The sequence below is a fragment of the Mustela nivalis genome, assembly GCF_964662115.1.
Source record: "Mustela nivalis genome assembly, chromosome: 3".
NCBI classification, from domain to species: Eukaryota; Metazoa; Chordata; class Mammalia; order Carnivora; family Mustelidae; genus Mustela; species Mustela nivalis.
The window spans coordinates 49,108,935-49,131,319 of NC_139022.1; the positions used below are offsets into that span (position 1 = coordinate 49,108,935).

General features: G+C 37.4%; 1 protein-coding gene and 1 pseudogene across 2 annotated transcripts; one reads left to right on the plus strand and one right to left on the minus strand.

Annotated features, from left to right (window-relative positions):
- Positions 1-8,304: 8,304 nt before the first annotated feature.
- On the minus strand, positions 8,305-9,075 carry LOC309860917 (thioredoxin-dependent peroxide reductase, mitochondrial pseudogene; annotated as a pseudogene). Its single transcript has one exon. The product of its transcript is annotated as a thioredoxin-dependent peroxide reductase, mitochondrial pseudogene (transcript).
- A 12,399-nt stretch (positions 9,076-21,474) lies between these two features.
- On the plus strand, positions 21,475-22,121 carry LOC309860846 (cilia- and flagella-associated protein 276-like). The gene has a single exon (XM_082723281.1). The coding sequence runs from the start codon at positions 21,518-21,520 to the stop codon at positions 22,031-22,033; it is 516 nt and encodes a 171-aa protein (XP_082579407.1). The 5' UTR covers positions 21,475-21,517; the 3' UTR covers positions 22,034-22,121.
- The last annotated feature ends 264 nt before the right edge of the window (positions 22,122-22,385 follow it).

The following is a 22,385-nucleotide window of genomic DNA, read 5'->3' on the forward strand; positions in this document are numbered from 1 at the left end:
GAAGGTGAGCAAAAGAGAAACAAACAACTACTGGACCACAAAGGGAGAACTCGAGAGATAAGTGATACCATAAGAAGAAACAATATTATAGATTCTGGACACTAGTCCTTTATCTGATATGTCGATGGCCAACAGACACATGAAAAAGTGCTCCATATCACTCGGCATCAGGGAAATACAAATCAAAACCACAATGAGATATCACCTCACACCAGTCAGAATGGCTAAAATCAACAAGTCAGGAAATGACAGATGCTGGCGAGGATGTGGAGAAAGGGGAACCCTCCTACACTGTTGGTGGGAATGCAAGCTGGTGCAGCCACTCTGGAAAACAGCATGGAGGTTCCTCAGAATGTTGAAAATAGAACTGCCCTATGACCCAGCAATTGCACTATTGGGTATTTACCCTAAAGATACAAATGTAGTGATCCAAAGGGGCACATGCACCCGAATGTTTATAGCAGCAATGTCCACAATAGCCAAACTATGGAAAGAACCTAGATGTCCATCCACAGATGAATGGATCAAGAAGATGTGGTATATATACACAATGGAATACTATGCAGCCATCAAAAGAAATGAAATCTTGCCATTTGCGACAACATGGATGGAACTAGAGCGTATCATGCTTAGCGAAATAAGTCAAGCAGAGAAAGACAACTATCATATGATCTCCCTGATATGAGGAAGTGGTGATGCAACATGGGGGCTTAAGTGGGTAGGAGAAGAATAAATGAAACAAGATGGGATTGGGAGGGAGACAAACCATAAGTGACTCTTAATCTCACAAAACAAACTGAGGGTTGCTGGGGGGAGGGGGTTTGGGAGAAGGGGGTGGGATTATGGACATTGGGGAGGGTATGTGCTTTGGTGAGTGCTGTGAAGTGTGTAAACCTGGTGATTCACAGACCTGTACCTTTGGGGATAAAAATATATGTTTATAAAAAATAAAAAATTAGAAGTAAAAAAAAAAATAAATAAAGAAGAAACAATATTAGAATAATTGGGATTCAAGAAGAAGAAGAAAGAAAGAGGGGGCAAAATGTATATTGGAGCAAATTATTGTAGAGAATTTCTCTAATATGGCAAAGGGAACAAACATCAAAATCCAGGAGGTGCAGAGAACCCTCCTCCATATCAATAAGAATAGGTCCACATCCCGTCATCTAATAGTAAAACTTACAAGTCTTAGCAACAAAGAGAAAATCCTGAAAGCAGCCCAGGACAAGAAGTCTGTAACATACAATGGTAAAAATATTAGATTGGCAGCAGACTTATCCACAGAGACCTGGCAGGCCAGAAAGAACTGGCATGATATATTCAGAGCACTAAATGAGAAAAACATGCACAAAAGCTTCCAGGACAAATAAAAACTAAAAGAATTTATAAACACCAAACCATCTCTACAGGAAATATTGAAAGGGGTCCTCTAAGCAAAGAGAAAGCCTAAAAATAGTAGACCAGAAAGGAACAGAGACAACATACAGTAATAGTCACCTTAAAGGCAATACAATGGCACTAAATTCATATCTCTCAATAGTTATCCTGAATGTAAATGGGTTAAATGCCCCATCAAAAGACACAGGGTATCAGAATGGACAAAAAAAACCCAAAACCCATCAATATGCTGTCTACAAGAAACTCATTTTAGACCCGAAGACACCTCCAGATTGAGAGTGAGGGGGTGGAAAACAATTTACCATGCTAATGGACATCAAAAGAAAGCTGGGGTAGCAATCCTTATAGCAGATCAATGAGATTTAGAGCCAAAGATTATGAGAGATGAGGAAGGAAACTATATCATATTCAAAGGGTGTCCAATAAGAAGATTTAACAATTTGAAATATCTATGCCCCTAGCATGGGAGCAGCCAACTATATAAACCAATTAATAACAAAATCAAAGAAACAGGGGGCACCTGGGTGGCTCAGTGGGTTGAGGCTTCTGCCTTCCGCTTGGGACATGGTTCCAGGGTCCTGGGATCGAGCCCAGCATCGGGCTTTCTGCTCCGCGGGGAGCCTGCTTACTCCTCTCCCTCTCTGCCTGTCTCTCTGCCTACTTGCGATCTCTGTCTGTCAAATAAATAAACGAAATATTTAAAAAAAAATCAAAGAGGAGCACCTAGGTAGCTCAGTGGGTTAAAGCCTCTGCCTTGGGCTCAGGTCATGATCCCAGGGTCCTGGGATCAAACACCGCATTGGGCTCTCTGTTCAGAAGGGAGCCTGCTTCCCCCGCCCCCTGCCTGCCTCTCTGTGTACTTGTGATCTCTGTCTGTCAAATAAATAAATAAAATCTTTTTTAAAAATTTAAAATTTAAAAATTTAAAAAATCAAGGAAACACATTGACAATAATGCAATAATAGTAGGGGACTTTTAACATTCCCCTCATTGAAATGGACAGATCATCAAGCAAAAGATCAACAAGGAAATAAAGGCCTTAAATGACACACTGAACCAGATGGACATCACAGATATATATAGAACATTCCAGGTGGTAGGTATTATAGAGGGCACGAATTGCATGGAGCACTGAGTGTGGTGCAAAAATAATGAATACTGTTATGCTGAAAATAAATAAAAAATAAATTAAAAAAGAAAAAGAACATTCCATCCCAAAACAACAGAATACACATTCTTCTCTAGTGCACATGGAACTTACTCCAGAATAGATCACATCCTGGGTCATAAATCAGTCTCAACCTGTGTCAAAAGATTGGAATCATTCCCTGAGTACTTTCAGACCACAATGCTCTGAAGCTAGGACTGAATCACAAGAGGAAATTTGGAAAGAACCCAAATACATGGAGACTAAAGAGCACTATGCTAAAGAATTAATGGGTCAACCAGGAAATTAAAGCAGAATTTTAAAAAATTCATGGAAACAAATAAAAATGAAACACAATGGTTCAAAATCTGTGGGACAGAGCAAAGGCAGTCCTTAGAGGAAAATATATAGCAATACAAGCATTTCTCATGAAACAAGAAAGGTCTCAAATACACAACCTAACCCTATGCCTAAAGGAGCTGGAGAAAGAACAACCCAAAAAAGCCTAAACACAACAGAAGAAGAGAAATAATAAAGATCAGAGCAGAAATCAATGAAATACAAACCCAAAAAACACTAGAACAGATCAACGAAAATAGGAGCTGATTCTTTGAAAGAATTGATAAGATTGATAAACCCCTGGCCAGACTTATCAAAAAGAAAAGAGAAAGGACCCAAATAAATAAAATCATGAATGAAAGAGGAGAGATCACAACCCACACCAGAGAAATACAAACAATTATAAGAACATATTATGAGAAACTCTACTTCAGCAAATTTGACAATCTGGAAGAAATGGTTGCATTCCTAGAGAAATATAAACTATAAAAACTGAACCAGGAAGAAATAGAAAACCTTAACAGATCCATAACCAGTAAGGAGATTGAAACAGTCATCAAAAGTCTCCAAACAAAGAGTCCAGTGCCAGACGGCTTCCCAGGGGAATTCTACCAAACATTTAAAGAAGAATTAATTCCTATTCTCCTGAAACTGTTCCAAAAAATAGAAATGGAAGGAAAACTTCTAAACTCATTTTATGAGTCCAGCATCACCTAGATCCCAAAACCAAACAAGAATGCCATCAGAAAAGAGAATTACAGACCAATATCCTTGCTGAACACAGATGCAAAAATCCTCACCAAAATACTAGCCAATAGGATTCAACAGTACATTAAAAGGATTATTCACCATGACCAAGTGAGATTTTTTTTCCAGGGCTGCAAGTTTGGTTCAACAACTGCAAATCAATCAGTGTGATACAATACATTAACAAAATAAAGAACAAGAACCATATGATACTCTAAATAGATGCTAAAGAAGCAATTGACAAAGTACAGCACCCCTTCCTGATCAAAACTCTTCAAAGTGTAGAGATAGAGGACACATGCCTCAATATCATCAAATATCATCAAATCAATATCATCAAAGCCATCTATGAAAAACCCACAGTGATAACATCCCTCTATCCCTCTAGGGATAGTGGGCACATGCCTCAATATCATCAAAGCCACCTATGAAAAACCCACAGTGAATGATTCTCAATGAACAAAACCTGAGAGCTTTTCCGCTAAGGTCAGGAACACGGCAGGGATGTCTATTATCATCACTGCTATTCAACATAGTAGCCTCAGCAATCAGACAACAAAAAGAAATTAAAGGCATCCAAATCAGCAAAGAAGAAGTCAAACTATCACTCTTTGCAGATGATATGATACTATATATGGAAAATCCAAAAGATTTCACTCCAAATCTGCTAGAATGTGTACAGGAATTCATTAAAGTGTCAGGATATAAAATCAATGCACAGAAATCAGTTGTATTTCTTTAAGCCAACAAGAAAGAAGAAGGATAAATTAAGAAGTCAATCCCATTTACAATTGCACCCAAAACAATTAGATACCTAAGAATAAACCTAACCAAACAGGCTAAGAATCTATACTCAGAAAACTATAAAGTACTCATGAAAGAAATTGAGGAAAACACAAAAAGATGGAAAAATGTTCCATGCTCATGGATTGGAAGAACAAATATCATGAAAATGTCTATGCTACCTAAAGCAATCTAAACATTTAACGCAATCCCTATCAAAATCCCATCCATTTGTTTTTCAAAGAAATGGAACAAATAATCCTAAAATTTATATGGAACCAGAAAAGACATCAAATAGCCAGAGGAATATTGAAAAAGAAAGCCAAAGTTGGTGGCATAACAATTCCAGACTTCAAGCTCTATTACAAAGCTGTCATCATCAAGACAGCATGGTACTGGCACAAAAACAGACCCATAGATCAATGGAACAGAATAGAGAGCCCAGAAATAGACCCTCAACTCTATGGTCAACTAATCTTCGACAGAGCAAGAAAAAATGTTCAATGGAAAAAAGACAGTCTCTTCAACAAATGGTGTTTGGAAAATTGGACAGCCACATGCGGAAAAATGAAATTGCACCATTCCTTACACCACACATGAAAATAGACTCAAAATGGATGAAGGACCTCAATGTGAGACAGGAATCCATGAAAATGCTTGAGGAGAACACAGGCAGCAACCTCTTCGACCTCAGCCACAGCAACTTCTTTCTAGGAACACCACCAAAGGCAAGGGAAGCAAAGGCAAAAATGAACTATTGGGACTTCATCAAGATCAAAAGCTTTTGCACAGCAAAGGAAATAGTCAACAAAACCAAAAGGCAACTGACAGAATGGGAGAAGATATTTGCAAATGACATATCCGATAAAGGGCTAGTATCCAAAATCTATAAAGAGCTTATCAAACTCAACACCCAGAACAAATAATCCAATCAAGAAATGGGCAGAGAACATGAACAGACATTTCTGCAAAGACATCCAGATGGCCAAGAGACACATGAAAAAGTGCTCCACATCACTAGGCATCAGGGAAATACAAATCAAAACCACAATGAGATACCACCTTATACCAGTCAGAATGGCTAAAATTAACAACTCAGGAAATGACAGATGCTGGCAAGGATGCGGAGAAAGAGGAACCCTCCTACGCTGTTGGTGGGAATGCAAGCTGGTGTAAGCACTCTGGAAAATAGCATGGACTTTCCTCAAAAAGTTGAAAACAGAGCTACCCTAGGACCCAACAATTGCACTACTGGGTATTTACCCTAATGATAAAAACATAGTGATCCGAAGGGGCATGTGCACCCGAATGTTTATAGCAGCAATATCCACAATAGCCAAACTATGGAAAGAACCTAGATGTCCATCAACAGATGAATGGATAAAGAAGAGGTGGTATATATATATATACAATGGAATACTATGCAGCCATCAAAAGAAATGAAATCTTGCCATTTGCGATGACGTGGTTGGGACTAGAAGGTATTATGCTTAGTGAAATAAGTCAGTTGGAGAAAGACAACTATCATAGGATTTCTCTGATACGAGGAAGTGGAGATACAATGTGGGGGGTTTGGGGGGGTAGGAAAAGAATAAATGAAACAAGATGGGATCATGAGGGAGACAAACCATAAGAGACTCTTAATCTTACAAAACAAACTGAGGGTTGCTGGGGGGAGGGGGTAGGGAGAGGGTGGTGCGGTTATGGACATTGGAGAGGGTATGTGCTATGGTGAGTGCTGTGAAGTGTGTAAACCTGGAGATTTACAAACCTGCACCCCTGGGGCTAGTAATACATTTTATGTTTATAAAAAATAAAAAATATACAAAAAATAAAATAAAATAAAGATAAATAGTAAAGAAAAAATTTTAAGTGACCTGGTAGATCTCAAAAATCAAATGCAAGAAGAAATTGAAGAAATGTGAATGTTTTAAATCATAAAAATATTAAAAGTATATGTTACTGAGAAGTCATGTACAGGATGAGTCAACTATTACATCTAAGTAGCAATGCCAACAGAAATATGTGAGCCACAATCATAATTTAAAATTTTCTAGTAGCCATATTAAAAAGAAACTGGTGAAATTAGTTTTAGTGGTACATTTTATTTAGCCTAATATATCCAAAATATTATCATTTCAGACCATATGATCAATATAAAAACTATGAGTGATTTATTTCACATTTCTTTTGAATGTCTATGAAATCGAATGTAAATTTTGTACTTAGAGCACACCGCTAGACACATGTCAAGTGTTTACCAGCTACCTGTGGCTAGTGGCTGCTTTCTGTATATGTAACAATACAACTGTCTCAGATACCTTAGACTCCTGAGATTACCTCAGAGAATCTTAATCAGGATTAAGCATATTATGATAATTATAAAAACAGACACTAGGTGATCTAAAAAAAATGGAAGCTGGATATGTAATATTTTTACCTAGTAGTTGAGTTTTTGTATTAAATTGACATTCTTACTAAATACTTACCTAGTATAATACAAGCATTAGGAAATTTCTTTTCATTTATTTGGATGATTTTTTTTTTCTGATGGTCTCTTTGGCTATTTTAAGATACTATCTATATTTGGGGGGGTACAAAACATTCAAGAACATATGGAACACATGACATCATAAACTATATTCACTACATTTAAAATGGGTGCATTTAATTACATGTAAATAATACCTTATTTGAAAAACTGCTTTGCTTAAAATATAAAGAAAATAGAAAAAGAAGTGACACCTTTAAAACACTAATACACCTCTTTAAAATCGTTTGCATTTGCTGTTTCTTACACCTAGAACATGTTGCTCCCACTTTCTTCGGTTTTTACTCAGATATAACACGTATATAAAGCCTTCCTAGGCTAACTTATCTAGAATGGCCAGCGCTCCTGACAAGCCCTATCTCCTATGCCTTGTTTCTTAATTACCTACTATTTCCATATAACATACTACATATTTTGTTAATTACCTCAAATATTGTTTGCTGACCCTCAAGAATGTAATGTCTGTTAGGGCAGGGATTTTATTTTTGGTCAATGTAGCCTACTCTCATATCTCCAGAGTCTAGAATTTGTGTCCTGTATCTGATACTGAATATATATGTGTTGGATTTGTGAATGAATTTGTGCATTTATTCTATTACTCTATTTTAATAATTCATTTATCATTCAACAAAACTTGATTATGGACCTTTAAAGCATTGTGCTAAGCACTGGAAAACCGGGGCTTGGATGCAAATATAATAATAATTGAAACCAGGGTTTGGCAATATATAGTTCACTGGTGAAATCCAGCTTGTAACCTGATTTTGTAAATAAAGTGTTATTGAAACATAGCCACACTCAGTCATTTATGTGTTGTCTATGGTGGTTTTCACACTACAATAGCAGAATTGAGTAGCTATGACTAAGACCAGACCATTTGGCCCTCGAGCTAAACATATTTCCTATTTGGTCCTTTATAGAAAAATGTGATCAGGACCTGATGACCCCTGCCCCAAAGAAGATAATTCACTTCAGCTTCTAAAATCTTTTGTTTGCAGATCAACTTTTGAAGGCCCTGATTACTATGGTAGCATTTTTAGCAAATAAATATCTTGGGTTTTACTATGAAATAAAGCTTTGACTACATCAAACTAGAAGTCACATACTTTCTTACTGACTGTATTCTAACTGAATATATCATCAAATGTTTCTCTTCATGCATGTATTTTTAAACACTTATTAGGAACTTTTACATTTTGAGCACTTCAGAAAAAATTACTACAATGATTTACAATTCCTGGATTCAATAAATATCCTTTATTATTAAAATAAATCAATATCTAGAATTGTATGTAGACCCCATGTCAGCTAACAAATAAGTAAGGTAACTGTACTATTCTCAGGAATGAGAAAAATGCATGATCACGTAAGTCACTTTGCCACTGTGTTCTTTGGAAGCAGATGGATGTGGCTGGATTGTAGGAGAATCCACGGCCCATTTTGCTAGGCGGACTTCTCCATGGGTTTCCACAGACTAGACCACCTTCAACAAGCAAAGGGTCTCTTCCACACTTCAGCCTAGGGGGAGATGGTTGACATTCAAATGCTCGATGATTCCACTGGGATCAATGATAAAGAAACCTCTTAGAGCATAACCTGGGCCTTCTAACAGCATGCCATAGACTCTGGGAAATCTGTTTTGTCAAATCTTACAAGAGTGCGACATTCATGTGGCCCAAACAGCCATTCTTCCTTGCTGTGCTGATTCAGGCAAGATGGATAAAGTGGGAATCCAATGAAACCACAACAATTTCATAGTTCACATTGTGAAATTTGCTGGCTTTGTCACTAAAAGCACAAATTTCTGTAGGACACACAAAGGTGCATCCAAAGGACAGAAGAAAAGCACCAAGTATTTCCCCATAAAGTCACCAAGGATTAGGTCTTTGAACTCCCCTTTGATAATGGCGGTGCCCTTAAAATAGGGAACTTGCTGGCTGACGGCAGGAACATGGTATGAGGAATTGGTGCTAAAAGTGAATTTTGCTTGACCAGAACCAGACCACAATACGTTTGTCCAACATGTTCTTCAGCAAACAGCAGGTCTAAGGGCTGCAAAAGCCTTACTTGTAATGTAAAAAGAAATACCCTGACTTTCATATTCACACATTCAAACTGTCTGCTGTTGAGAATCTCTCTGCACAGGAATTTGAGGGGCAAGCTGCATTTGCAGGGTAACAAAGAATGCCCCCTTCAAGTGTTTATTCCTATCATGTAACAGCTCCCATTTCACTACTATTACCTTCCTCCTACTCGGGGTGTGTGTGTGTATGTGTGTGTGCGCGCGTGCGTATGTGCTTCCTCATGAAAAATTTAAGAATGAATCAGTTATTAGGCAACATACCTGGATGAACAAACATTAGCTTATGTTCTGCCAGTTGTCCCCATCATTAAGTGAGAAAAATGATCCTAGCGTTGGTGGTGGTGGTGAATCAGCCAATTAACGGGAGCTCTGACTAAACAATGACCTGAAACTTGCTATGTGCATATACACATTCTTTTTGCTCAACAAAAAGTTTTGCAAAAGAAATGGTTTTTTTTCCATTTTCAAAAGAAAGCTACATCTTTTTTAGTAATAGGAGAAACCCATTTAAATCCACAGGTGGTATGAATCATTCAGGCTTTCTTTGTACAAGCCAGTGTAAAGAATAAGTAAAGTCAACTGCCAAGTTAGAGAAATCTTGGTCTTCTTTCTGGGCATGAGCCACCCTTCTTCAGATCTTTTCAAGGACTCAATTTTTGGAAGGAGTATAAGAGAGGGTTGATCAGAAGGTACAGAAAAAGGGGAATCTGCCAACTGTTTTGAGCCAAAATTGTTTAGTCAGGAAGGGGAATTGGTATTTCAATAAAAAACCTGAAATAATATTACTAATAAAACTTAAAAAATTTTTTTTTTTATTAGGGAGAGAGCATGAGCAGGGGAGGGGCAGAGGGAGAGACTCTTAAGTTGTTTTCCTACCCATTGCAGAGCCCAGTGCCGGCTTGATCTCACAACCCTAAGGTCATGACCTAAGCCAATATCAAGCATTGGATGCTTAACCAACTAGGCCACTTGGCACCCCATATTACTAGTAAGACTTTTTTTATTTAAATTTTTTATTTTTTATAAACATATAATATATTTTTATCCCCAGGGATACAGGTCTGTGAATAACCAGGTTTACACATTTCACAGCACTCACCATATGTGCTATGGTGAGTACTAGTAAGACTTTTAATGAAGTACCGTAAAAAGCAGAATGGGCCAATTAACATTCTAAAACTCATATATTCTTTTGTGTGTGTGTGTGTTCATGTTTCTTACCACAAAATATTTCTGCTAAATGCTGTTTAATATCTGTACAATTAAAATTTTTAATTATTACATTATAATTACTAATGGAAAAAGAATTTGTCAACTCCATGAAAAACTGAACATCTCTAATTTCAAAATTTATCTTCCACAAAGCAAAAACTGCCTGAAATTTCACCAACAGAAATTCACTCTTTACCATCTTTCTTATTTTATAAATTTAATTCATAATGTTGTCCCTCAAAGTTCCTCCACCAGAATCACCTATTTCAGCTAATTGAAATCATCTAGTCATCCAAGTTATAAACCTCTGCCCTTCTCTTTTTAATCATTTCACCTTTGTAATGTACTATACTTCCAAACTCCATGAATTATTCTCTTTTCTCCATCATGATTTTCATTACCCATTTCAGTTCCCTTAAAGACACTCAAATGGACTACTACAATGATCTCATAACTATTCTCATACTTATCAGACAACCTTTATCCAATAACTCATGCTGCTTCCAAACTGCCCATCTACCATGGACTTAATCAGGACATCCTGATATTAAGGAAAGAAGAAAGTAACAACAAAAACAAATGTAAAAAGATGGGTGGTTCCTGACATCACTACAGAATAAATATTTTAAAAATCCTCACTAAGTGATTGAAGATGGTATGGAAAAAACATTGGTTTTACACCATTATTCTAGTATTTATTCGATTTTCAATCTTACAGAAATCATTCAAATTCTCAGAGCCCTAATTTGTTTATAAAGGCTAGTAATACTTACCCAAGAAAGTTGTGATCTTAGTAAAATAGTTCATATGAGACTCTCAGTAAAGCAGAAAATCTGGAAATCAGTTTTACTTCTTTCTTTTCTCAGTATATTCCCAAAATACTTTTGATTCTCCTGCTAAGCTCAACCCCTTGCAATCTGAGCTCTAACATTCTAATTTCCCACAAACATATGCACATCTGTATCTTATTTCTTTTGCCTGGAATTTATCAAGTCTCTTCTTCACTCAGCCAGCTTCTGCTCATCTTTCAAGACTTAATCAGGTATTACCTCTCCTGGGACAATTTCTCTCAGCCATCTGCACTTCCCAATCATAAGAGATTTCTGAGCCCTCTAGGTCAACAATACCACATTTCTATGTTTTCACATGCTTTTTGTCAAGAACTGTAAATGAGGTGAATTTTTGTCTACTCTTAAGCTGACAAGTTAGTCTGTCACATTTTTATGCTGGCAGAAGACAAGAAAATCCTGTACTAGAGACAACAGTCTTTGTTAATCCCAGCACAGCAAGCGTATGAGTTGGTTTTCCTTGCTTCCCAAGCTCCACGGTGTGGAGGGAGAGGGGGTCCAGGTGGATGCAGAACATTCTATGGAACCCTGAGCTTAGAGAACCTGAATCTATGAATGGGCTGGGAACAAATTTGCCAATGTTTGCCCCAAGGGAAAACATCTTTATTATACTGGACAGCAAACAAATCTGAACTTGGCTCTGCAAGGAGAGATTAAGACTTTCACTCTACAAATATCTATATAAAGGTAAACAAGAATGAAAGAGCAATTCATTCTGATTGCACTTAAAGAGATAAAAATATGTATGCTTGGAACTATCCTAGAATTTGATTGTGATTATAATCATTAGTGACTGTAAATCACAAAGTGACTGTAAATTATTTAACTCTAGGTCTTTGACTTCTATAAGGTTTCTGATGTAAAGAACATCACAAAACCCTATAAATTTGCTTTGGTTTTGGTTGGAAAAGTACAGTTATAGTTACCAAAAATTCATCTAAAAACTATGAACAGTAGCTATGTCTTCATAGGTATCTACTGTGAGCCTCACCCTTTATCTACATCATTAATTCTCATGCCAAACACATGGTGAAATTTCTACATTTATAAGTTTTGGACTGATTGGCTAAGTGACTTACCCAAAGTGACAAAACTAATAATAGGAGGAGATATGCTTTTTTTTTTTTTTTTGAACCTAGACTATTTGGTTCCAAATTCTATGAACCAAACTGCCCCGTGTGAATTCTCTTCTAAGCTGACTCCTCTTAGCTCTCCTAGCAGCCAAGACTGAAGAACTAAGTCAATTGGAGTTAATTCTGGAGGTTTGCCCAGACTCACATCCACGAGTGACTACATCAATAGTGCTAAGCAGGAGCCACCAAGAATAGAGAAAGAAGAGCGCCTAAGTCTCACTTCACCCACCTTCCAATTTTGGCTAAAGTCTGTCCTAATTGTAGGTGTACTGGAGCACAGTGGTTCCCTTTTCAGTTCGTAGGAATGTTGGAGAAGCCTCTCTTTGGTAGAAGAGATGGGGCCACTTAGAAATGCAGAGCAATTTTATAAAGATGTCTATTAGCATTTCTATTTCTTAGGTTAGCATTGTTCATAAAGTCTCAGATGGTTTCTTTCAATCATCCATCCATTCATTTCTCCTTCGAGTTAACAAATATTTGTGGCAAGCTAATGAAGTGCCAGATAATTCCATAGAATAAAGAGAGGACTCAGTGTAATGGAAGGAATGTGTAATGGAAGGAATGTGAACTTTTAAATCAGACAAAGTTTAGTTGGATCCCTGCCTCTACCACTTAGAAGTTTTCTAACCACTCTGAGCCTCTGTTTCATTGTATATAAAGTGAAAATAATAATCCCTAGCTCTATGAATTTAAAAAGATAAAACCAAAGAACTGTATCAGGGCACCTGGGTGGCTCAGTTGGTTATGTGTCTGACTTCAGCTCAGGTCACAATCTTGGGATCCTGAAATTGACCCCTGCATCAGGCTACCTGCTTAGTGGGGAGTCTGCTTATCCCTCTCCTTTTGCCCCCACTCATAGTCTCTTTATCTCAAATAAATAAATAAAATATCTAAACCAAAACCAAAAAAAAAAAAAAAAAAAAACCCAGTATCTGTTGCCTACCAAAGTGCCCAAACAAGAATGATATCCCCTTCCTTTCTTTCAGACTCTACAAGGCTATGATGTATTATGTGCTACTCCTGGGAGACTTAGATAAAGAAAAGACTGGTCTCAAATAACAGAAATATTTAATTTTAGATGAAACTGTCTGCTTGCTAAATATGGATTTTGGACCAGAAATGAAGAAACCAATCTTCTGCCTTGGAATGCCATTAAAGGAATATCAAACCCTTATTTTTTCCAGAGGAATATCAAAGTTTGGCTGGGAGTTTTGAGAGTTGAATTATCTGTGCCTGTTGGACAAGTTGGGTGGAGCACACAGAGATAATCAGCCAACTGTCCTCCAACTCGACTAGTACTTAAAAAGAAGCGAACTTATAGAAATTCTGTAAAACATAGGTGATGAAAGAACTAGTCTTTGTTGAAGCTAAGAAAACAGTAAATTTTACTACAACTCTTCTCTTTCAAGAAAGAGAATAGCAACTTCAAGTACTGATGGTGATCTGGAACAGAGAGAGAGAGAGAGAGAGAAGGAAAGAGAACGAGAATAGAAAGAGAAAGAAAGAAAAAGCTTTTGGGGATTTTCACTGAGAAAGTGTCCAGTTCTTTTAACTACTTCAGTAACTGCCAGAGATCTGGATATTGACAATGTCATTAATGTTATCAACTTTTTAATTTCTTCTACTATTGATGAAAGTGTTCATTGAATTTCGTGTACTGGTCATTGCAGGTACCCTGGCAGAGCAGTTTCCTTTTTTTGTTCAATCAGACAACCTTTAGCTTAGTCACTAGTAACAGTACTGTTAGATGTTCAAGCAAAATGCTCCTGCATAGTTGGAAGAAATGCTTTTAGCACGTATGTCCTGGCTTCGGTGACAGTATAAGAGGAAATGTATCTGTATCGCTTAATGCTCCAAAGAATTATCAAGGCAAGAGCACTTTGAACATATAGAATTTTCTTCTTCACAAACTCCCAATGTGGTATGATGATGACGGACATGGGATTAAAGCGAAGACACTGACATTTGTGCTACAGTTTTGCTACAGAGAGGCGGTTTTGATTTTTGAGCTTTTAACACAAATGTGAAACCTAATATTCCTGTGTCTCTGGTCCTTCTATTCTCACTCTTACTCTTTAAGAAATAAATTCTTACCATTAGTTAATGTGCCCAAAATTAACACTGTTGCAGTTACTGTGTACAAATGGTGTTTACCAGAAAGATGAGAGTATTCTAAATGTCTTGGGGGAGGGGGGAATTCCTTCAAAGAGTTTGTAATTTACTTGGGGGGAGAATAGAGAAGAACCAGAATGGAAGGCATAATATTCTTCAGGCCATAAAACAGAAAGAAATTTGGCACAATGGGAATGTAAAGGAAAAGCTACTTCCAGCCTGTGATATTGAGAATTTCATCAACATGAGTTTCCCCTTCTAAATCAATAGTAATGACCTGTGCAGATGGTTTTCCCTCTAGCAAGTTTAACTGCCCCCTCTTGTCTTCTTCATTGGCTTCAGCATTATTAGAGGAGCAGAGAGGGAAACAGATGGAAAAAAACAAAAGGCACAACTCAAGAGACTCAACCTTTATTGCCCTTTCCAGAGAGAATGGTATTGACAGCAGTTACCCTATGATTTTGTCCAGTCTCTCTCTCATGTTCTCCTATTCCTTTTTTTTTTTTTTTTGAGATTTCATTTATTGATTTGACAGAGAGGGAGAGACAGCGAGAGAGGGAACACAAGCAGGGTGAGTGGGAGAGGGAGAAGCAGGCTTCCTGCTGAGCAGGGAGCCTGATTCAGGCTCCCTGGCATCATGATCCCAGCCAAAGACAGACGCCTAACAACTAACTGAACCACTCAGGAGCCCCCTTGCTTAGTCTTTCTTAAAGAGTCTATTTGGTAATGTCCCCATATGTAAATGAAAGCCCCGGACTTTATGAACCTCAGCTCATCTCGTGACTCCTCTCTCTGGTGCTACTACTTTACCCTGATGGCAGTACAAGTCCTTCAAAAATGAAACAGCCATCTACTTTTACACTACTTACCAATAATCTGTTTCCCAATTCTTTTTCTTTCTGCTCTAGCCTCTTTCCTTTTTGAGGTAACAGAACTTTATTTTACCCTTTTATTTTGCGATAATTATAGATCCACAAGTAACATCAACAAGTATACATCCACAATGTAACCTTTACCCAGTTCTCCCACTGTTTGCATTATTCATAATTATAATATCAAAAGCAGGAATTTGACATTAATATAAAAGTGACAGTCTTAACCTTCCTTACTCTCAAGCCATCACCATTAAAAAAATCCATCACTCACTGAACCACCTGCTATTATCTGCACTATGGTTACATTTAGGGCCATTTGTAGAGGACTGAAGGTCTTGGAAAAGTCACACTCTGTGCTCTTCTCTAATATTTTTATCAAGAATAAATATATGTAAGTCATTTTCAGGAATCACATTCAAAGGGAAAACCAAACTAAATAACATAGTGTAAACAGAGGTTTCTAGAGATATGAGTGCTGAGTTGTAAAGCCAAGCAGGCAGCCCCAGATCTGAATTGAAATGTCATAGATCATTTTCAAATCATTGACATCTCACTCCATGGGTGACTGTGAAGATGCTGCGGCTGATTCTCTATAGCAAACAGGCTAAGAAAGGCTTTGACTTTAAAAAGTAATTGTTCTTTTTCTGAATCATTTTCATGTATTCAATAATTCAACAAACACATGTTGAGTGATGTCCCATGGACTGGACTAGGCTTTGGGCGAAAAGCATGGGACAAGGAGCAGAGGCACGTAGTCTAAGAATTCTCAGTAGACATTTTTCCATAGGTCTAATTCACAAAGGGCTAGAAAATTTAGTTTTCCGATAACAATGCATGAGTAGAAAAAGAAGAAAGCGTGTAAAAAGAGCAAACATATATCAAGTTCAGAGACAGGCTAAGGGTCAAAGCAAAACAATGAGGCTGAGTCAAAGTATCTAAGGCATTCATGTTACCTACCTGTCTATTTCATTTACCACTAACCAAAAGTCTACTAAGCACAGACACTGCCTGTGTCTGCTGCCTGCTGTGGGGAACATACAGATATGAAAACCACAGTTCCTGTCCTCAAGGGGCTTACAGACTAATGAAGAAGATAGTATGATCGAAAAATTCTGACACAGATTAGTACGCATTAAATGTCATGACAGAAGTTGAAGTCAAGGGCCAAGAATCCCATGAGAGTGAGACAGAAGTTCTGGCTGTACAAGCCAAGAAGTCATAATGAAAGAGATTGTATTTGAATAAAGAGAATGATTTTTTAACAGGACCAAACTGTGGAAGACCAAACAGAGGAAGGGTATTTATTTGGGACTATGCCACTGGCAGAAACAAGTACATAAAATCAGGCAAGAAGGGCATCCTCAGTGCTCTAGGCCAGGGAGAGTCCACTAATCAAGAAACTGGGTATTCAGATTATCTCCAACAGATCTTGAGAAAGGTGGACTATAAAGGTTTCTCTCTCAGCTAAGCCCTACAACACTATTATCTTTACCTGATTTGTAACCTGGATTTCTACATATGATTTTCTTTGGAGAAAACATGGCTTATTCACTAAAAATATTTTAAAGTCTGAAATTGGTTAACTTAAGGAATAGTAGAAATATGCTCAGAAGAATTTTCAGGACAGATCCTGGGAGAGATTAAATGCCCAGTAGAATGTCATTTATACAGAGAATAATGGTGTGGTCTCTAGGGAAACAAGAAAACTGACTACTCAAAGAACTGAATTATGAAGTAACTCTTGGGTTTAGGATCAGAAGGAGAAGAAACTGAAGCAAAGAGTTTAATAAGAAGGGAACAGCTACAGTTCAGGAAAAACACTCAAGGTCAGCATAATTGGAGAGAGAAGGAAAGAAAAAAAAAGAATTGTCATAGGATATCTGTGCAGACAAGTGAGAGGCAGGCTAATGATTTGGGTCTCTTTGAATATCTGTTTAGTATTTATATCTGAAGTGGTACACCCACACACATTTTTAATAGACTTTATTTTTAAAAACACTTTTAGATTTATAGAAAATTTTCAAAAACAGTACAGAGAGATCCCATATACCCTACACCCAGTTTCCCCTATTAATATCTAATATCAGTAAGGTTCATTTGTTACAAATAATAAACAAATATTGATATATTATTATTAGCTGACACCCATACCGTATTCATATTTCCTTATTTTTACCTAAGGTCTCTTTCTGTTCTAGGGTCCGGAATGCCATACTACATTTAGTCATCATGTCTGCTTAGGCTGTGACATTTTCTCAGACTAGTTTTGTTTTTTTTTAAGATTTTATTTATGCAATACGTGCCCTCCTTAATACCCATCACCAGGCCTACCCATCCCTTCACCCCCTTCCCTCTAAAACCCTCAGTCTGTTTCTCAGAGTGCACAGTCTCTCATGGTTCATGTCCCCCTCTGATTCCCCCCTTCATTTTTCCCTTCCTTCTCCCACTGTCCTTCATGTTATTCCTTATGTACCATAAATGAGTGAAACCATAGGATAATTGACTTTCTCTGTTTGACTAAATTCACTCAGCATAATCTCCTCCAGCCCCATCCATGTTGATGCAAAAGGTGGGTTTTCATCCTTTCTGAAGGCTGAGTAATATTCTGTTGTATATATGGACCACATCTTCTTTATCCATTCATCCGTTGAAGGGCATCCTGGCTCTTTCCACAGTTTGGCTATTGTGGACATTGCTGCTATGAACATTGGGGTACATATGCCCTTCTTTTCACTACATCTGTGTCTTTGGAGTAAATACCCAGATGAGCAATTTCCAGGCCATAGGATACCTCTATTTTTAATTTTTTGAGGGACCTCCACGCTGTTTTCCAAAGTGGCTGCACCAACTTGCATTCCCACCAACAGTGTAAGAGGGTTCCCCTTTCTTCACATCCTGTCCAACATTTGTTGTTTCTTGCCTTGTTAATTTTTGCCATTCTAACTATGACAGGATGTTAGAACAGAATTCTACCTGCCTGGTTTCAGCCAAGATGCTGACGCATTCTATATCATACTTCAAAGTCAATATGAGACAGATACTCACATGCAAACTTTGCAAAGGAAATGTACCAAAATCATTGCACAACTCCTGTAACCCTTGACCAAATCAAGGATATCAGGAGACACTAGGGTGTGGAGAGAGAAAACTGGTGAGAAGATTTTTTTTAGAGCCAGCTTTTAGAACCCCCATCCTGCCTTAGTTCTGTGATGGGGGCTTCTGTGATATCATGTAGAGAGTTTTGAAATATATCTTGCATATTTGGGAGGTGTAGCATCCAGATGCCTTACTCTTAGAAGAGAAAATTAAAAAGTACTCTGGCAGCAAAATGGAACTAGTAGCCTGGAGTTTGGCCTGTACTCACAGAATATGTCAGGGGCTATGGTGGCCAAAGATTATCACTATTTTTTAAAACAGACCTTTTACAGATAAGTAGGGGCTATCTTCCTTCCCCTTAAATTCTCATAAGCTCTGAGACTGCTTTGACAATAAAATACAGTAGAAATGCCTCAATGCCAATTTCTGGTCCACTTTCTCTCTTTCAGAAAATTCTTTCCGGGAACCTTAAAGTTCCATGTAATAAGTTCGATTACCCTGAGAGTACCACACTAGAGAAGCCATATCTACTCTAGACAACTGCCAACTTTCCAGCCAATCCCAACCAAAGCACCAAATACTTAGGTCTTGGACATTCCACATCAGTCCGTCCTCTAGCTAAATAACACTGACTGACTTCTACCAATGCCACATGAAGCAGAAGAAATGTCCCCATTGAGCCTTTCCCGAGTTCCTGGTGTAAAAAAATCATAAGATCTAATAAAATAGTTGTTGTTTTAAGCCACTAAATTTTGGCATAATTTGTTATAGAGCAGTAGATAACTGGAACAGTAGCAAAGGAATGTTTCTTATGGTACTATGAGGGCCTCCCAGAAGATAGCAACAGCACAATGTTGGCATTTGGGTTACAGTTATGCCTAGAGCTGGGTCCTGTTTAAATGCCTTCCTATAGATGCTGGTAGGCCCAAATCTCAGGAAGCTGAAGGTGAATACCAAACTGTTCAGAGCTATGAGAGGAGTTGAAAGTGTTTACCCAGAATGAAATTTGTCTGCCCTGGTCATGGTAACTGAAATCCAATGAGCTCAGAAGCAAATAATAGAAAAGCCCATGAAAGCAGCCCATGGGACAAACTACATGACCTCTAGACAAGAGAATGCAGCTGCACTACACTGCAAAATTAATTAATTAATCAATCAAATTTAAATTAATTAATTTTTAATTAATTAATTACTTTTTAAAAGTCATATTTTTCTATTGATCCCTTTCCTCCCAGAGATGGTCATTGTTTTTCTTTGTCTCTATCTTTTGTGTCATTTGTCATAAAGAGGAAAACCACAGAGTAGATCATAGGCATAGTCTTGTAAGCCTGTTGTTCAAACCAGCCTCACAAACTGCTGAGTTCACAGTTCTCATCAGAGCAGCATCTATTTAGATAAATTTTGCTTTGGGTTTCCTGTGTAAAAGGGGGACTAGCTTTTCCTTTCACCTTGTTCTGTGTCCTTAGAGCTCAGCTTTGTAGTCAATGGGAATATTCTCTCCGGTCTCTGCCAGCCAGAAATACAAGTACCAACTTGCATTTGGAGTCCAGTTGAATAGACTGAGATTCTAAGACAAAGTCACAAGCAGCATTTCATGGCCTGACCATGTAGCTCTCATGGAAATTTGTTATAAGGTATCCCAGTCCATAATAAAAGCTCTTGATATCTCAACCTTTATTGTCTTGTTAGTACTAAAAAGGTCCCACTCCAGTAGCACCTGCCTGGTGTCACAGACAGCACATCTGTGACTGGAGGCATCTCATGGTCCTATGGGAAATAGAGAAACCATTTTCTCTACATCATTCTTACCACCTGTGACCATGAAGTTCTTTTGCTTTCTTGGGTTAACTCTAGGTCTTTGATTTCTTAGGCTAACTCTCTGGATCTTGTGAGGGCTTTATCTTTCCCACCCTCTTTTGGGATAATTCTTGTATCCTTGGCTAAGCCATAAAAGAGCTTACTGGTTTAAATCACTATTGAGATTAACACAAAACCCTATTTGCCAATGACCAGAAGGATCTTTTGAATTGGAAAATCTTCTATATTAAGGGGGAAAATTGTATTTAAGTTTGTTGGTTTAATTAAAATAGGCATGTCTTCAGAATTATCAGCTTAAATATGCAGACATAACAATGATTATTCTACCTGGGCTTACTAATCAAATAAGTTCATGTTATCTCTTTTGTCAACAAAGAAAATAGATTGGGATAGTGACTGACTTTCTCCAAAGTCTCATGAAGTGTTCATGCATAATCTGAACATTCTTTGTTGCAAGCAAATGATTTAGATAGATGTAATTGGAGTAAAAGTTTATAAATAAACATTTCAACAATAATTATGTTTCCCAAATATTTTTGGTAACTTGAAGCCTCAAAGTATTACTAAGTTAAGTTAAATGGTGGATATTTATTAAATATCTAGATCATTTCCAGATAAGATAAAATACTGAAACATTAACAAACATAGGCTTATCTACTTTTGGCCTCCTATTACCAAGAAATTAAATATATTTGGGTCCGTTAGTAAACATATCCTGTGTTACACTAAAAGACTACACTATGAGGAACCTTGTATTTCTAGAAATTATGAACTGTATTCATAAATTTTTCAATCTAACAGACAGTTCACAATCTAACAACACTTCTTGCTTTCACTGGAAATTAAGTTTTCTGAAATTTAAAAATTCTAATTAATACATGTAATTAAAACTACTAGAAATAAAATGAGAAACAACTGTATGCAAGGAAAATAGGATGTGTTTTGAAGTTTTAAAAAAGAAGGTATGGCAATGCACATTTGTTAAGGAAAAGAAAATAAAATTCATTCTAAAGTAAAACTATATTTCTCAGAATGGGAAGGAAGAAAATGAAGGACAAACTAAATGTATATAGACAGTTGAAGAGAGAGAGAGAGAGAGACTTTTATCTTGTATAATCAAGTTAGCTAAACACTGAATTGCTGTAAGCATTTTTTAAAATAAGCTTTAATATTAATAGTTTGCTCATGTAATTTTCTGCTAAAAAGTAAGTTTTCTTGGACTACTGGTATGCTTTTGACAAAACATTATGAAAGGTTTTTCTTCATCTTTTAAGTAATCTGCATAGAAAACAAAGATTTTCTATTTCACTATAATAATTTCCTATACTGGCGAGCTTTCCATCCTTCACACCAGCTTCTCACTCCGCATTTTACCATGCCTTTCACCCGAGACCCTTTCCAGCACCCTACATTGGATAACGATGAGACCTACCTGGGAAAACTCCGGGCTTCCAAGAAACTGCCATATAAGAACCCAGCTCACCTTGCTCAGCAACAGGAACCCTGGAGTCGGCTCAGCTCAACTCCCACAATCACCTCCATGAGGCGGGATGTTTATTTTTTTGATCCTGAGATACCAAAGGATGACCTGGATTTTCGCTTAGCAGCCTTGTACAACCACCACACAGGGACATTCAAGAACAAAAGTGAGATACTCTTACACCAGGAGACTACCCAGGATACCCATGGAATCATCAAGACCCAATTCCCTGGAGAACTTTTACCCCCTCCTCCACCACCTTCCATCACTTCCCGGTCTAACATCAGATACTGGATCAACCCTAAGAAGGAGTCTATCCACAGCATCCAGGGATCCATAGTGTCCCCTCACACTGCAGCCACCAATGGAGGCTACTCCCGAAAGACTGATGGTGGCTTCTTCTCTACCTAATGTTAACAGGCCCCTGGACTAATTAATCATAGTGGAACATCTGCTGCCCATCTCCATTAAATAGATTTGTGCTGGATGAAAAAAAAAATAATAATAATAATTTCCTATACTTCATGTTGTCTTTATCAGGTCTTTGATTATTCAACTGTCTTACTGCTATGAACTTAGCTTTGCTTAAAATTATGTAACTTTATGTATTTGTCATTAAAATCTTTTTTCCCCTTGGTTAAATAGACAATTAAGGATTGCTTATAATGATTTGAGATCCTATTTTTTTTATTATTTTAAAGATTTTATTTATTTATTTATTTATTTGACAGACAGAGATCACAAGTAGGCAGAGAGACAGGCA

Excerpts from the sequence above, each read along its gene's own strand:
- LOC309860846 (XM_082723281.1), top strand. The coding sequence starts at position 21,518 with ATGCCTTTCACCCGAGACCCTTTCCAGCACCCTACATTGGATAACGAT.